The sequence below is a fragment of the Rhinolophus hipposideros genome (genome assembly GCF_964194185.1).
Source record: "Rhinolophus hipposideros genome assembly, chromosome: 5".
Lineage (NCBI taxonomy): Eukaryota > Metazoa > Chordata > Mammalia > Chiroptera > Rhinolophidae > Rhinolophus > Rhinolophus hipposideros.
The window spans coordinates 22,059,427-22,077,658 of record NC_138051.1 but is presented as its reverse complement, the minus strand read 5'-3'; the positions used below and the strand labels follow the sequence as shown (position 1 = coordinate 22,077,658).

General features: G+C 38.1%; 1 protein-coding gene across 4 annotated transcripts in view; it reads left to right on the top strand.

The window, feature by feature from the left end:
• The window catches only part of AP4S1 (adaptor related protein complex 4 subunit sigma 1), a 50,689-nt gene that overhangs the window by 11,193 nt on the left and 21,264 nt on the right, over positions 1-18,232 (top strand). For 3 of the 4 annotated variants that reach the window (XM_081047809.1, XM_081047810.1, XM_081047808.1), the window contains exons 2-5: positions 7,646-7,855; positions 10,275-10,361; positions 11,293-11,361; positions 15,920-16,004. In XM_081047809.1, coding sequence (XP_080903935.1) covers positions 7,718-7,855; positions 10,275-10,361; positions 11,293-11,361; positions 15,920-16,000 — 375 coding nt within the window. In that variant the 5' untranslated portion in view covers positions 7,646-7,717 and the 3' untranslated portion in view covers positions 16,001-16,004. The remainder of the gene's footprint in view (positions 1-7,645; positions 7,856-10,274; positions 10,362-11,292; positions 11,362-15,919; positions 16,005-18,232) is intronic. The other variant, XM_081047807.1, reaches the window with a different exon arrangement.

Sequence of the window (18,232 nt, the reverse complement as noted above, 5' to 3'; positions counted from 1 at the left end):
CTTACCACGTTTGAAGATCCCTGTCTTTCTGTTGGATTTACCAAAGTGGCTTTAGACCAAGATCTGAGAATCACAGGTAGCTTTAGAAATTTTTTAGACATACTGTTAGAAAAATGGTAGACCAGACTAGTAAGGTTTATTCTCAAAGCGTTCTCCTAATTTTTCTGCAGAACTGATAGCATCAGGATTTCTACAAATTCTGAATTTGATTGGAATTTAACATTTAAAGTGTTTTAACTATTTTAAAACTGAGTTAAAAAAAAAAAGTAGCATACATATAAATGTGTTTAAAACCAAGTTAATCAAATATGGTTGAAAATATTTCTTGAGTGACTCAGGGATTTAATAGAAAGTAAAAGTCTCATTTGAAGCTACTGAAAATGTATTCTGAATTAAAAGAAAGATTTCGAGAAAGAGAAATAGGGAGCAAGGAGGAGGAGAATGAATAGAAAGTAAAGCAGAATGGGTGACAGGTTTCTTTGAGTCAAATTTCAGTAGTCTTAGAACTGCAGTAGAAAGAATCCCTTAGGAAGAATATCTAGCCTGCACGGAGAGGAGGATGAGCAGGGAAAAGGGGGACTCTGCTTTCCATTTCCTTTAACTCATTTAGTCCTCACAGTAAGTCTGTGAGGCAGCTGTCTTTATTTCCAGTTGACAGATGAGAAAACTGAATCATCATAGTTCCCATAAATTCTGAAGCAAAGAAACAAACTGTTTTAGTGTATAAAAAAGAATATATAACATATTATAAACGCTGAGGGCAGTGCTCCAAAATAGATTAAAATCTGCTACTAATCAGTATTATTTCCTCTCATGGAAGTATGGAGAAATTCAGACACAGCTAAATTACTTTGAGACCTATGGAATGAATTGATATGGTGTGGCAAATAGAACCTAGCAATTGCTATTTCCACATTTCCTATGTTTAGGCCATACTAATTAGATGTTCTCAGCACATCCATTTTGAAAAACGGTACATGTCTTAAAGAAATATGGCATTTAGAAATGCCACAATAAATGAAACAATAGATTAATTATTCAGAGTAAACATTTTCAGTTGGATAATTTCGTAAAAATATATAATGCAGCTCAATATTTTTTAAACAAACTTTTTGTGTGTGTGACCCAAAAAGTAACACACCTCTTAAAACTTGGGAAATAAAGTAAGGATAGAGAATTAAAGTTGCCCCTAATCCTACCATCTAGATTTAAGCAAAATGCCTTTGGGTATAATTCTTTCCTTTTCTGCTTATTATTCTATAGTAGCTGTAAACTTTGAACAATGTACATGTACAATGATTGTTAGTAAATTTGCAAAGTTGTGCAAATATTACCACAATCCAATGTTAATAGATTTTCAGCATCTCTATAGTGCTCTTTTATAGGATCCAACCTGGGTTTTGTAATGGACCAGATTCACTTAAAGGTACCAAAAGAAAATAGATACTAGGCTAGCTTCTTGACATTTTAGCGTCCATTGATCACATTTATGTTTAAAAAATAAAGTTGCTACACATGCATGTGTATTTATATGTAAATGTATAGAGAAGGCCTAGAAGGTTACGCACTGACTTAAAAAACATTGGTTCTATTTTTGGGCAGGAGTTGGTGTACCAGGATAGTTTTGTGTCTGCTTTGTTTGAATAGTCCTATGATTCTTTTAGAGGAAAATTAGTGCTAGAAAAAAAGGTTTCATTCATTACTTCATTCATTCAATCAACATTTATTGGCTGCTTACTGTATACTAGGCACTTACTGTATGCAAAGAAGTAAAGTAAGATATAGACCTTACTCACAAGTTCATGTTCTAGTATAGAGTTTTGCACACTTTGGGTCACAGTTCTTTTGCGGGTTCTGAAATTAAAAATCAGTGAGTCGTATTGGATTATAACCCAAGATATGAAATAAAATATCTGTCAGTCCATCCTTACATCAATTATTAAATATCTACTTATTTAATAAATAAGTAGATAAATAAATGAATGGGTAGAATAGACAAATGGGTAGAATTACAAATAATTTATGTAGATACTCCTCACTCAAGGAGATGGAACATAACTCCTCACCCCTTAAACACGGCTACACATAATGACTTCTTTCCAAAGAGTACATTATGAAAAGTAGGGGCAATAACTTGACAGTAGAAAAACCTGACAAGAAGTACTTCAACCAAGGTCAGTATCAACAGTCGTCATATTGATAATATGTGCCCTTGATGTGAAATGAAAATGATGCTTTACTTCGGAGGTCTTCCTCCTAAAACTCGTAACCCTAGTCTAATCGTGAGAAAAACATCAGACAAATCACCAATAGAGGGACATTTTATAAAATACTTGACCAATATTCTACAAAACTGTCAGTATCATCAAGGCAAGGAATGCGTGAGAAATTGTCACAGCCAAGAGAATTCTAAGAAGACATGAAGATTAAATATAATGTATTTTAGATGAGATCCTGGAACAGAAAAAGGACATTAGGTAAAAAGTAAGGAAATCTGAAAAAGTATAGACTTCAGTAATAATAACGTATCAATATTGGTCCATTAATTGTAATAGACGTACCATACTAAGATTAGATACTTATAATAGGGGAAACTGGGTGTGGGGGTATACGAGGACTGACAAGTAAGTTACGAGCTCATCCTAGAAAAAGTGCTACATACCTCACTGCTGACTATCACTACCGTCACCTTCAAAGTACTCCCCTTGGGAAGCTATGCACCGATGCCAGTGCCTAGTCCACCCGTCATAGCAATTTTGGAACTCTTTTTCTGAAATGGCCATCAGAGCTGTCGTCGTACTATCCTTAATATCTGAATGTCATCACCATATCTTACTTTCAGTATTTCTTGTATCTTCCGGTAAAGACAGAAGTCATTGGGGGCAAGATCAGGTGAGTAGGGAGGGTATTCCAATACAGTTATTTGTTTACTGGCTAAAAACTCCCTCACAGACAGTGCTGTGTGAGCTGGTGCATTGTTGTGATGCAAGAACCACGAATTGTTAGTGAAAAGTTCAGGTCGTCTAACTTTTTCATGCAGCCTTTTCAGCACTTCCAAATAGTAAACTTGGTTAACTGTTTGTCCAGTTGGTACAAATTCATAATGAATAATCCCTCTGTTATCAAAAAAGGTTAGCAACGTCATTGCAACAAGTTCACGAATTTCTGATACCGTAGTTGTCAGACCTCGGTATGGTAACTCTACTATCTTTGCAATTTTTTTCTGTAAATCTGAAAATGTTCTAAAAAACAAAATTTATGAATTTAGTAATATCAGTCGGCCATAGCTATCATTTTTTCCTCAACTTTTTATTATGACGATTTTCAAATATACTGCAAAGTTGAAAGAATTTAACAGTGTACTTACCATCTAGATTCTACCAATAACATTTTACTACGCTTACTTTATCATATATCTAACCATCTGTCTATCCATGCATTAATTTATCTTAGGTTTTAGTACATTTCAAAGTAAAATATAGATATCAATACACTTCCCCCAAATACTTCAACATGTATATCATTAACTAGAGTAACTAGAGTATTAGTTTCTTTTGCAAAATTTATAAATAATAAATGTATGAATCTTTAATGTACCTTTGCTGACTTTTGAAAAATTCGTACATCTATGTAACTCAAATCCCTCACAAATGCAGTTTTTACAAAATGAAATGTCAAAGAAAATGCTGAAGTGCAGTATACATAGTATGGCTAAGCATTGTTTTGTGAACTTTTGTTTCAGATGTATATGTACCTATATACAAGGTCCCAGTGTGTGATCTCTATCTTATTGTCCTAGTAAAGTGAAAATCACTAGTCTAATAGGAGAGCTCAGCATGTAATTAAGTAATAATTACATAGAGTAACAGATTTTCCTTCTAAGATAGAGTGATGGGTTCAAAGAAACGATAAGCAGCTTTTTGTTGTTAGAAAGAGGGAACTAGGATAGGCAGGAAACACTTCACTAAGGAAAGGGTGCTGTATTATCATAATGACCTTGGCCAACACTCCATAAGCACTCACTGTGTGCCAACTACTAAGCGTTTTTTCTGGGAATGTTACATACAGTTACTCCTCTCAGACTCACAACCAGAAGATAAGTACTATTGTTACTCCATTGCACCTCACACTGAGTACAAAAACTTGCCCAGGATCACAGTAAGTAATAGAGACAAACAGTCAAGCTCCAGTTTATGCTTTTGACTATATTATACTGTACGAGTACTACACATTTTCTTGGTAGAAATTTGCTTTTTAACTTGGGGGATTTTATTTCAGTCACTTTTATGGAGGAAAAAATGTTTTTGTCTGATATTACCTTGAAGTGTGTGTGTGTGTGTGAGAGAGAGAGAGAGAGAGAGTGAGAGAAAGAATGTGGGGGAGGGGGGCAGAGGGAACCTAGAAAGCATTTAGACCTAGAAAAGATGTTAGCCATCATTAAATAACACTTTCATTTCTAGAAATATTATACTCTAATGTTTTCACGCAGTGAAATTAGTTGGTATTTTCCAAATGAATTATGCAATGGTAGTAGAAAAGAGAATATTGACTTGACTGTCCCCAAAGCTACGTGACATTGAGTTGTTAAGCTTAAGTGAACAACCTACTGACACTAACTCACTGAGCAAAGACCCAATTGATAAATTAAAGACAGCCTTCTATTATGAGTCAGGAGACCGGAATTTAGGACTTCATTCTACATCTCAGATTATCAGTTTCCCATCTGCAAAATGAAGGGAGTGCGTGTCAGGAATGACAGATATGAGGGGCATATGTCGCCACACCCTGTTTCCTAACCCATGACTGGCATGGCTAATCATTCTTGGCATTCTTTTTGCTCTGAACCTGGAAGCAGCTCGAGAATCCTTCCCAATGCAGTGCTCAAAGCAGCAAATACAGTTAGTCACATTGGCACCCAAGTAGAAATCTGTTTGTCATCTTTGGATATGACAATCCGTGAAGGCTCTTCCAGTTCTAACTCCTAGAAATACACCATCAGAAATTTGAAAACTGTGACCTATTCAATATGTACTTCAGTCTTTCTAGTTTCTCTTTTCTGTAGGCATTGTTAAGTTTACATCACGTAGGGTCGTGGGAAACCGATCTGTTCCTGCTGTGACTAGTGGCTGCCCTAACCTTGGCCTTTAGGCAGCCCAGCTCTCACTGTGCAGTGCTTTCCCCGATGAAGTTCCCGTTCTTGGTTCTTCCTGAGTTTTTCATGCACATTCTCATAAGTTCTTGGGTGTGGAACCTAACTTCTTGGCAATCAAAGCATCATCCCCAGCCTTGTGTGTTGTTTATAAATAGAGGAAGTTCATACCTGCTCCCTGACCACTCCCTGCACTTGTCTCAGCATATGTCTTCTGGTTGCCCTACCTCAGTGTGATAGCTATGTGTTCTCTCTCCCCCTCCTCCCGGCCCCCAGTGATTAGTAAGTAGGATAGGTGCTTAAAATATTCAGCTTCAGTTCTCAAATATGTATTAATACTTGTCTCCGAGTCTCCGCATTGTATATTTTGGTCTTGTCTATTTTCTAATAGAAATAATTTACAGTTTTGTTTGTCTATTTTATTACCACTGCATAATTCTACCTTTATAAATTGTGTCAATTGTTTATGAAAATGTTGTAGTCAAGTCTTTAGATGCCTTCGCCTACTGTTTTCAAGACTTGCATTCTAATGAATATTGACTCAACGCGTCCTTGTTTGTCATCCTTGCTCTTGAAGTCACTGAGAAGGAAAGCTGTGCTTGTAAGGTGGAAACCAATTTGATCCCTTGGTGTAACATCGCAATGGGATCATTTTACATCTCATTTTACCACTAAATGCAACCAGGGCATTTAAAGGCAAAGGTTTGGCCATGAGTTCCTTTGAGATAGTATTTGTTTTTTATACCTGGCAGTTGGAATCCGGGGTATTGTAATTCCTAACTTTCATAAAGATGGTTTTAAAATAAGTTTACTGAAAGGGAATAAAAGAAAGGATCGTAATTTTAATTTACTAGTCACCTGCCATAATTTACTGGCAATCATCTGTAAAGAGAATAAAAGCGGCACATAATACCAAATGATTAAATAGCACAGTGTATGTTGCAATCCCACTTTCAGAATGAGCTTATCTTTCTGAAAAAGGGAGTGAATGACCACATGCCTCCCCCATAGCACAGCTGTCATGTCCCAGGCTGAGCTGGTCTAGATAACATCCTGTTCTACACACGGAATGAACACAGCAACCCCAGGCTTTGCCAGGCTAGGCCCGGCTCTTTCTAGCTCTCAATGTTTTGCAATTGTGACATAACCACCTGTCCAATAGGGTTTAGGAAACAAGAGATGAGATGGGAAAGCAGAAAATAATATAAAACTTAGTGCAGGTATTGTCTCATAATCTCTTGAAACTTTTCTGTAAAATTATTCCAAATTATAAAAATGTAATTAAGAACTATTGTTAACCTTGGTCTTTTGCACAGCTTTTCACAAATATCACAAAATGCGAATATACTATCTGATGAGCCAATGAGGCAGGTGTGGGGCTCATGACGAAACAAGGACTGGCCCTTGGTCAATATTGTGCTGTTTTGCATTGATTATTTCAAAATCTATGTTAAGTATAAGTGGAACCAACATAAGATTCAATACAGCTGAGTTAGAAATAAAACCACTAGCTTGCACTGCTGAATGATGAGGTCAAGTTAGGAGGCATCGCAGATCCATACGTGTGCATGGCCTCTGAGCTGCAGCTCACTTCCCACGCAAAATAATCTGGGGATTTCTGGTATCTTAACATCCCTACACTTCAGTTTGCTTGTCCTCAAAACGGCAATACAGAGGCAATGTCCTCGAAAAGGCAATGATCTACCTCAGAGAATGGTAAGAATGAAATAAATGTATGTAAATTGCTTAGTACAGGTCCTTACAGGACTTTTTATAGGGCTTTGTGAGAGGACTTACACAAATAGTTATCACTGTTACGGCTTCCAACACTAAGGAAAGCAAAGCTTCACTGTAGATCTTGTCTCCACTGTTCATAAAACAAAGTTCATATTCCCTAACATGACTTCTAAAGCCCGTTTCGTCTTATGTGAGCAGCTCGATTTCCTGTGCCCATGCTTCCTGCCCCCGAACTTTCCGGAGTTTTCCTAGCCCTGTTTTCTCTGCCTCCGAGGCACTTCCTCTAGATCGTTGTTCAAGATCTTCCTTAAATGTTCCTGCTCTGGGAAGCCGTTCCCAGCTCGCCTGTGATGTTCCTGCCCCTTTCCTCCTGTGCACCATAGAAGGCTACCTGCCCCAGTTCTATCTCATCCCCTTGTTTACTTGTTTACCTGTCTCACACCTTTGCTGGGTGTGAACATCAGAAATCAGCACTTCAGCTCCATATTCTCCTTTTGTTGTTGACACATAGTTGGCACCTAACAAGATTGATGAATCAGGTGAACGAATATGAGTAGTACTGCGGATACTCAAAAATGTTTTGGAAGATAACTAATGAAAATGTATGTTTAGTTTATTAAACCTTCATTTAGTTCATAGTAGTGAAGACCATTGATATCAGAAGACATGTTATTTATTGCTGGTTCAACTATAGAACACATTCAATATGATTCTTTGAGAAATTTGATCTTACCCTTCTATTATTCTTTCATCCTGCAGGTTCTAGTTACAGCCACCCCTTGCCATAAATTTTGACCTATATTTGGAAAAATACTGGCCAGGAAAAAAAAAATGATAAAATTTTTCCTCATGGTGAATAAACAAGGGCAGACCCGACTTTCTAAGTACTATGAACATGTGGAGATTAATAAGCGCACACTTCTGGAAACAGAAGTCATAAAGAGCTGTCTCTCTCGATCCAATGAACAAGTAAGTTTCTGATTCTCTCTTTTATCTCTGCCTTCAACTCAGCATTGGAAGATCTGTTATTACTGAGTCTCAGGGGCCATCATTTTCTTTGAACTACATGCTTTCAACAGCTATTAGGGAAAATAACAAATGAAGTGAAATGAAGGCTGAAGCATAGCTCTCCTTACATCCCCTTAAGAAAAATTAAAATGAAGAAAACCAGGAAAAGTCTTGGGTTCGTATTTAGGTCAGCATATTTGTCTCAATGCACCATGGAAGTGACAGTTCCAATTTTCTCCTGCTAATAGACACATCTTCTTATGAATCCAGCTCTTGGAACTCTTAGGAGTACCTGCAGCAGGTGGCTTTCTTTAGGCCAAAAGTTGAAGGTTAAGTGAGTGGTTCAGAGGTGAACACTCACGACCTGCTTTATGCCGGAGGATAATTATATGATTCTCATGTGGAGTGCAGAGTTTTCTGCTTACCAGTTTTGTGAATTTACCACTAACATAATACTGCTTTAGTGCTTTAAAAACAAACTTGATTTAAAAAACAAAAACAAAAACTTGATTTGAACCTTCCTTCTCTTGTTGTGTAGATGGGAGAAATGGAAGTTAAAAATTCATATGAGACAACAAATCTATCTATTCTGCCAAAACTGAGATTAAATTAAAATTTTAAAATAGTGATAAACAGGAATTCTTTTTACACTGCATTTATTTTTACAAAAATCTTTAATTGGAGAATTACTTAATCCAGGTCCTAAACTTTGAATCCATTGGAAATCCTGAAACAAACTGACGCAAAATCAGAAAGCTTGTGTAAATCACCCATTTCTCCAATTCTCCATTTCACTGCATATGTAGAAAAGCTGCCTGTGGGAACCACTGCTAAGTCATAAAATATTAAGCTACAACAGTGCTCAGAAGTTAACGCGTTAGAACTGTGTTTCGCTTGGCTTCTAAATTGATTTTCCAGTCGGAACATCTCAAGAGTCCTCTTTGAGTTACTGCTTTGGCGTGCCATGGCACATGCTCCTTCATATAGTTGTCAAAAGGAAACAGAAACTATTAAAGGGCTGTGTTGATAGCCACATACTTCAGGTAAAGGTAAACATGCTGCAGAAGCATTCCTATTGGAATCTTCTACAATTTCAACTCCACAATTTCAAACACCCTTTCCACTGATAGGTCACCCTTTGAAATATGTGTTTTGGAATGAATATACTAGTAGATATTTTTGAAGCATTCTAAATTATGTTAGAGTTTAATAGGAACGCACTGGGCTTTTGGCATAATCAGGCACCCAGGTAACACAATCTCAGCTTAGTTTTTGTTTTATCCACAAAAGTGCTTTGATACTTCTTTTTTTTTTTAATGTCAGAAACTCCTGAGAGGCTTTGAAAAATGTTCCTCAGTTCTTTCAACTAGGTTGTGTTTCCTTGAAAGAACCAACTGAGCCGAAATCACACTGGCTCTATAGTGAGCCAAAAGCTGCAGAATGGTCCTATATTTATTACCTTTACTTTAATTTTAAATACAAGCTTCAAATCCCTCCATTTTATAGATTGTCAAGTGGTTTTCCATTCAAGAAATTCCATAATCAAAACTTGTATGTTCACTCGTGTATCAGAGCCCCCGAGAACAAGACATCGAATGCAAAAAGCCGTACAGTTGATTGTCAGTCACATTTGGGCAAATACACCCAAAAGTCCAGAGGAAGGGCAGCACTGTGCCTTCAGCCTGCTCCCCAAACCCAGTCCCCCCATTACTCTGTACAATGGCTTTAGGAGAGCCCTGAATGGGAACTAGTTGAGCGGTGGTCAACTAGTTATTAATTCATATGAAGCAATGTTTACAATAAGAGATTTTGTCTAGCATCTGCCGCACAAAAGCCATCTTTAAATAATTTATGAAAGAGTCTACATTGATTCTTTTAATGCGTCTAGGAAACAGAAATCAAGATTTTTGTTTTTTGGCATTTGTGTATGCCACATGTATTTGGCTCTTCGGTGACTATTAAATAGTACAAAACGAAACCTCTGATTGCTTCCAAAAGAGCCTAGGGAAGGTGGAAAGAATAAAATTTTTATCACGTTGGCTTATTTTCACGTTCCAGGCAGGTTAAGAAGCTGGTTCTTGAGTAACTTTGCCTTCTGAGTTGCACAAAGAGCCAAGCAAAGGAACACGGAGTACAGGTGGGAACCCCTGTGCACACTCAGACTTTTTTCCAAGACAATGTCCCACTAGAGATGCTTCCAAATAGTCCTGAATGTTGTGAGGAGGTGGCCAACCAAGGCTGCGTATGTAACATTTTAATGTTGTGTATTTCTAGGAATGAGTTGACAGATACTCAAATCAGAACCTAAAAATTACGCATACCGTTTTGAAGAAATCCCCATCAACCACAGGAATTAATTATCTAATTGTGTTTTGTCTAGTGCTCTTTTATTGAATTCAAGGATTTTAAGCTGGTGTATCGGCAGTATGCAGCTCTCTTCATCGTGGTTGGAGTTAATGACACAGAGGTAAGATAATAGAAGAGCCTATAGAAAAAGCAAGAAAATTAGGAATGGCAGTCTGATTTTTTATTCCCCCTTACACTGACATTTACTTCCCTACTTGTCTCCCTAAGAAGTATCTTGACTCTTTTGGAAGGTCTTGGTTTCTATCAAGGCTAGAAAAAGCTGTGTGGAAGAGAAATACCTAGGATTTTTTTTGGATTGGATGAGCAGTTTATAGAGAAGCGCAAAATCATAGAATACCTTTCTTGACCCTAAGCAATATTAGTGTCCTGCCCTTGTTCTGTATGGCACAGTGGGGCAGTGTAGGCAGGGGAGAGGCCAATCGATTGCTGCATTATACATAGGCCGACATATCAGAAGCCAGAGCAAACTCTAAATATGACTGTGTTGTGCTTATGTGTCCTCAGATTTTCAGTTCACCTTCTCAGAAATGTCAGTTCCCAATCAACAGCACCTGTGGCCACGGGATCTCTGAAAGGGTGTTTAAGGTCTAAAATACTTTGAAATCTCAGTTGATTTTTTTTTTTTTATCGGTGAACCACATGTTGAGGTAGTTTCCCCATCTTCACAGATGGAAATGTGATGGCATGAAGAACCTGCAAAATTGCTTCAGCCACTTGGTGATGAAGTCACAGGGTGAAGCTCAGAACTCTAAACACCAGACTTAGTCCAGTTTCAATCCAGCTAGATTCATCTAGCTCTAAAAAAAAATCTTAAAGGTTAAGGTTTTCTATATTTCTCCCATTAACAAGCTTCTTTTAAATGAGTGAGTCCTAGAACTGTTCTCAATGTTTGTCCATGGGAAGTAACTTTGTTCACATCATCTGTAGACCAAGCCACACACTCTAAAACCTGGTCACTGACTGGGCGGCTCAAGTCTGATTTACACATAGGCCATGCTAAAACCAATGACACCCTTCCTTTTTTATTTCAGAATGAAATGGCGATTTATGAATTCATCCATAACTTTGTAGAAGTTTTAGATGAGTACTTCAGCCGAGTGGTAAGTCTAATGACTAAAAATATGGTTTTCTTCCACAGGCCACTTCCCTAGAAATGGGTCTATATCAAGAACATGTGTTAACATAGAGCTTTAATGTGTAAAATTTTTAATTCAGATAATGCCAGATTTTCCTTACCTTTCCATCTGGCTCATCCGATGTGTTACAAACATATATGTGCCTTAGTTCTTTATAAAGAAACTAGTTCTGCAAGACTAAGATTCTCTTACGTCTTTCTCTCAAGAGATTTAACTATGTCACTTGCTCTCTCTTTTCCTCTTTCTTCTGTTTGCCTTCCTAATACCAGGAACCTTTTTAATTTAAGAATCGTGGTGACTGGTTAGCTCAGTTGGTTAGAGCGTGGTGCTAATAACAGCAAGGTTGCCAGTTTGATCCCCACATGGGCCACTGGGAGCTGCACCCTCCTTAAAAAAAAAAAAAAATGAATCATTTCTATCCCGACCCTTGCTGTGAGGGTCAAAACCAACTTTCCCTTAAGGAATACATGAGTTTCTTTCCAACAGTCCTTTTTTTTTTTTAAGCTGTCCTAAAATAATTTACGTACCATACAATTCACCCATTTAAAGTGTATAGTTTTTAATATGCACACAGAGTTGTCCAAACATTACCATAATCAATATTAGAATATTTCATCACCCCAAAAAGAAACACCATACCCATCAGCATTTCCCTCCCAATTATCCCTCTTTACCTGCTCCAGGCCCTAGGTAATAACTAATCTACAGATTTCCCTGTTCTAGATGTTTTATAGCAATAGAATTGTACAATGTGTGGTCTTTTGTGACTGGCTTTTTTTACTTAGTATAATGTTTTCAAGATTCATCAGTGTTGTAACATGTATCAGTACTTCTTTCCTTTTTATTTCTAAATAGTATTTCATGGATATACCACTTGATGGGTGATTTATATTTTTGGGCTATTATGAATAATGCTGCTGTGGACATTCACGTACACATTTTTGTGTGGAACCTCCTTTCAGTTCTCTTGGTTATATGCCTAGGAGTGGAATTGTTGGGTGATATGGTAACTCCATGTTTAACATTTTGATGAACTGACAAATTTTTCCAAAATGGCTCCATGATTTAAATACCAATCAGCACTGTAATAAAAGTTCTAATTTCTCCACATCCTCATCAAAACTTGTTATTATTGGTCTTTTTTAATTATGGCAGCCTAGTGGGTAGGAAGTGGTACAGAGGCCAATCATCTGAATTTTGTTTGATTTGTGTTTCACTAATGGTTAACAATGCTGAGCATCTCTTCTTTCATATGTTTATTTGCCATCTGTATATGTTTGGAGAAATGTCTATTCAAATCCTTTGCCTGTTTTTCAATTGTATTGTCTTTTTATTGTTGTATTTTAAGAGTTCTTTATATATTCTAAATACAAATCTCTCATGAAGATATGATTTAGAAATACTTTCTCCCATTTAGTGGTTTTCTTTTCACTTTCTTGGTGGTGTCCTTTGAAGCATAATATTTTATTTTGATGAAGTTTAATTCTTTGTTGTTGTGGTTGCTTATGTTTTTGGTGTCATGTCTAAAAAGGCTTTACCTAACCTAAGGTCATGAAGATTTACTTGTATCTTTTCTTCCTAGAGTTTTATTATTTTAGTTCCTACATGGGTCTTTGATCCATTCTGAGGAATTAATTTCATACTTGGTGTGAAGTAGGGCTCTAACTTTATACTTTTATTCGTGGATGTCCAATTGTCCCAACACCATTTGTTGAAAAGACTATTCTTTCCCCCCACTGAATAGTCTTGTCAAAACTCAATTGACTGTAATTCTAAGTGCTAATTTCTGGACTTTCAGTTCTGACCCAGTGATCTGCATGTCTAGCCTTCTGCGTACCACACTATCTTGATGACTTTAGCTTTGTAGTTAGTTTGAAATCCAGTCGTCTTTTACAAAAGAATCAGTGAAGATGTTGTACTCTGCTACCATAAGCCTTCCTGAGCCTTGGTTAGTCATTCTTGAGAAGCAGTATCGGCACAAACTGACTTTTCAAAGTTGTTTTGTTTATGTCATTTTGCTTTTAAATAAAATAATTAGGAAGGAACTGTTTCCAAGCTGCTTCTTCCTGAGGCAGTGAGTGGAATCTGCTCTCCATAGTTAGTAATATTGAGTGCCCCGAAGCCTGCCATCGGCAAAACTCACGTAAGAAGTTCTGTCTTCAGTCTGATTCCTAATGCCAGGGGTAAAGTTGCACTAACTCCTTCATGGGACAGCTAGCCTGTCTTCACTGCCTTGGTGCAGAGGTCCTCAGTGTGCGGTTCCTGGAGCCAGCAGCATGCGCATCAGCTGGGAACCCGTTAGAAATACAACTTCTGGGCCCACCCCAGTCTCTAGCATCAGAAACTCTGGGTTGAGGCCCAGCAATCTGTGTTCTAACAAGCTTTCCAGGTGGTTCTGATCCATGCTGAAGTTTAAGAAGCCTGTCTTAGACAATAATTTAGTGGTTACCAGAGGGTAAGGGGGTGGGGGGTGGGTGATGAGGGTAAAGGGGATCAAATATATGGTGATGGAAGGAGAACTGACTCTGGGTGGTGAACACACAATGGGATTTATAGACGATGTAATACAGAATTGTACACCTGAAATCTATGTAAATTTACTAACAATTGTCACCCCAATAAATTTAATTAAAAAAAAAAAAAAGAAGCCTGTCTTCATGCATGAGGCTTCTTCCTGTCTGCCATACCCTGATTCAGACGTTGGAGCTGGGAGCTGCCTAGTGGCCTGTGACTTGGCAGTGCCTCCGGCTAGGTAGGGATGGGTGCCCCCCAAACTGGAAGAGGGCAAGAGGTCAGGCCATTCTGGAGACTGGCTTTAAAATCTCGGTATTGCTTTGGATTGCTAGGAGAGAGCACCATAGAGCAGCGCTCTGCAAAAGGATTGCTGCAGTCATAGAAATGTTCTGTACCTCTGTCGTCCTGTGCGACAGGCACGAGCCACATGTGGCTCTTGAACGCTTTAAATGTGATTAGTGTGAATGACGAATTGAAATTTTTAATTTATATCATTTTAATTAATTTAAATCTCCCCATGAGACTGCTGGCCACCACATTGGACAGCATAACTGTAGTTCCTGCTTATCTCCGGACAACCACTCTCTTCAGGCAGATTGGTTACAAGACGGGGTCTGTGATTTAGAGCTGGCCATGACCAGCCACTTTCAGGGAACACCTATCAAGACGAATATAATTTCCCAAAATAGCAATGTTTTAAACCTGGGAGAATAAAGAGTGGGTACAAGCACTATTATTGCTAAGGTTTCTTAAATTATTATTATTATATTCGGTAACTGAGCATAAATAGCATGTTGCTGAATTCTAGCTGTAATTCTAGAGAGAGTCAGTGACCACATAAACCACAGAAGTAAAGATCAGAATTTAATTTAAACCTGGTGATTATACAGGACCTGGAGGACCTGATTTAGGATGAGGAAGAGGAAGAGGAGGGAAAAGAGTGCCATGGGAAAGAAAATAAAAACTGTCCCACTCACGGAGAATGCCTTGTCATCTAAAATCTATTTTAAGGTTTCTGAGTTTTAAACATTCTTTCTGGGACTATTTTTAATTTTCGAGTTTCCAAATCTTAAATTTGAAATTTCAGCCTCATGCAGCTGAAAGAAGCATCTCAGCATCACCTTTCAAAACAAAAAGCCAACCCAGCCTTAAAGGAGGCAGTTTTGCAAGAGACCAGGGCTGTCGCGATGGGGAAGTGGGATCAGGGTTGTTGGTGCTGCGTGTGACATACCTGAAGTCCCTTCGAATATGAATTTAACCGTTTACATCTTCTCCCTCTGTGACTTTTTCGTGACATAAATATCTATGTTCATTGAAAAAAATTAAAAATACATATAAGCAAAAGGAAAAGGGAGATCATCAGTAGGCCTATCACTTACTGATACAATGTTAGGTACATTTCCTTGTAGGCTGGATGTATCTGTGTACGTAACTGTATCTATATCTATCTCTCTATCTACATGGGATAATATTGTATATACCAATTTGTAACGTACTTTTTTAGTCAACAATATGTCAGTGCTTACCTACATCATCCTTTGTGGATCTGCTATCATTTAACTGGTCCCCCTTGTTTTCAGTAATTTGTTGCTGTAAACATTCCCCGGACATCCTATGTACACACTGTTGTGCCATTATTTAATTATTTCCTTAGGATAAACTTCTAGGGGTAAAATGGGCGGATTCAAACGGCATACACATTATTAAGGTTTTCGATACACATACCAAACTACCTATTATCTGTAGAGGCTGAGTTCGTTTATTCCTTCTGCATTCTAAAGATGAATTGTTCAGGCCTGTAACATTCCTCTAAACCGCAGCCTATTTTTTTTTTTAAATCACGACCTCCAACTCAGGGCCTTCCCGCTGTTACGCTTCTGTGTACAGCCTCTTCCACCTGCGTCCAGGCTTGCAGCCAGAGCAGCCAGAGCAGCCGCTAACTCTGCTAATTAAGTGCATTGTGTTCCAGTGTCTCATTCTCATCCTTGCACTCTCTTCTCTTTTCCAGAGTGAATTAGATGTATCCTTTTCCAATGCCGTGAGCCAAGCTTTCCACAGTCCTTGGCAAAGCATAGGCTTTTTTACCTGATCAGGTAAGTGCCATGGGGCAGGAAAACGATTCCGTAGAATCTAGAATGCTGATGAATCATCAGCAACTCTGACATGACAGCCAGAGGTACAGAAACACCTTTTTTCACAAAAAGAATTCATAGTAAGCAGTTTGTATTTTCCAGACAGGGCAATGCTATGGTAGCAGTTAATCATAACTTATATGTTCATTTAACTTCTTTTAAGCATGTAGAATAGACCTTTTTAGAATTTAAATAACACAGCCAGAAAGTGCTTGGTCCTCATAGAAAGAATGGATTTTCATGGCTCCAGGTTTAAATCTCCAGAAATTCCTCATGTGATCAGACTAAGACCTTCAGGGATAATAAACTAGAGGGTTAAAAACATTGCCTGGCTTGTGTTCATTTCTTTTTATAGCAGAGCATGCTTTCTTTTAAATCAAAGTATGCAAGGGCCCCAACAACAAGCAAGATTAGCTTAGAATATCGCAGGCCTGCAGATTTTGGCAGGGACCCATTGGGTTTTGTGCGGATGCTCTGGAGGCAAGTTGACTTTTTAGTTAATTTTTACTTAAAAAATCTGTTTACCACTTGAAAGCAATAAGTAGTTCTTTGAGAAAATATTCAAAGGTGAATCTAAAATAGTAATGTTACTATAACAAGTATTTATTATTTATAACATGTTTATGTATGTGTATATGTACATACATTTAGACACCTATTCCCAGAGCCAGTATATTCTGAAGAAATGGCCATTTACCTTTTACTACTGATAGAAAATGTCATCATGTTGATAAACTTCATTTGGAAGCCTCTTTAAATTAACTGGGAAAATCTTAGTGCCCTCTAGTGGTCAGTGACCTAAATCTGTAATCCCTTTGACCTAGGAGAGCCAAGATTAACATGTAACATACCATTTCAACTAAGCCTTTTCAAGCAGTTCAAAATAAATCTCTTCCTCCTTGTACAGGGGGAAAAAATTGCTTTTGATTTAAAAATTAATCGGTAAGATAGCAAAAGCTAATAGACACTCCCCCGGGCATACAGAAACCCAAATTCCACTTTCTGTCCTGCCATCAACCAGCAGTGTTTGTTGGACAAGACACACAACCCTTCATCTCAAAATGATAGAATTAGGCTAAAGGAGCTTTAAAAGCCTCTTGGTCTTAATATTTGATGTTGCTATGATTCTAGGTAACTGATCTGAGTTACCTTACACCTAGAAGGAAGGGAGAGTCTTACAAGTTTAGATTTTCAGAGAATTAAAGTCAATCAGATACAACAGGGTATGTATTATAGTTGGACTAGTTGTGTTGCTGTGTCTTATGTATTGACTAGGTGTTTATTAGAAGTAGAGATGGATTTGTCTTTGCATACCTCTGGTGTGTGGCATAGGTCCAAGTCACGAGCTCCAGCATTCTTATTTGAATTTAATTTGCATGCCAAGGCACACAATTTATGTCTTTTCCCCTCATTTTACTTAGTTTCATTTTTGCCTTCTCTTTCTCTCTGACCAACTTACATATCTGCTGTCCTTACGAATTACTTAGGCATATCCATCTGACAGATTAGGAACTTTGCATCATTTAGCGAAGGGAACTGAGTCTCTCCACACCTCGAGCGTATGTCTTTGCTCCAGGCATAATGTCCCGTGGCTCTCCCGTGGTCTAAAAGTGGAGCAAGTTACAGGGCAAGCAGGGCCTGTGGCATTTCTCTTCTACTGACATTCTTAAAGGGTTTCTACTCTTAGCTGTCTGAAGTAAAATTAAATGAAAATCCCAGGACTTTGCTCTGCCTCATGCATAGTTCTTTTGACGTATCACATGTGCAGGCAGTAAGTACCTCTCCACACCAGTCAGAGAACAATAAGACAAGGCAGCCTTTTCGAGGGCATCCTGTGTCCTGCCCTCTCTGTGTAGGGCCACAAGTGATGTGTGTCACCCCTCTGGTAGCATGTCACCAGGAACCTGCTGGAGCAGCTAATGTTGTGGAGATCCGCTCGGCCAGGAAAGCTTCCTTAGGCCTTGAAGGGATAAAGGCAGACGAGTGATAGCATTGTGACCTGGCACTGCTTCTCCCAACACTCAGAACACGTCATCTTTGTGTTTGATCAGGCTTAAGAAAGCCTTCCTTGTTGACCCCCATGAGATAGACACGATTTAATAAAGGCTCAATTTTGGTACAGCAACCAGATAGAAATGAAAACCTCATGAAACCCCCAGAAAGCCCTTTACTTGCAGTCTTTTTCTTCA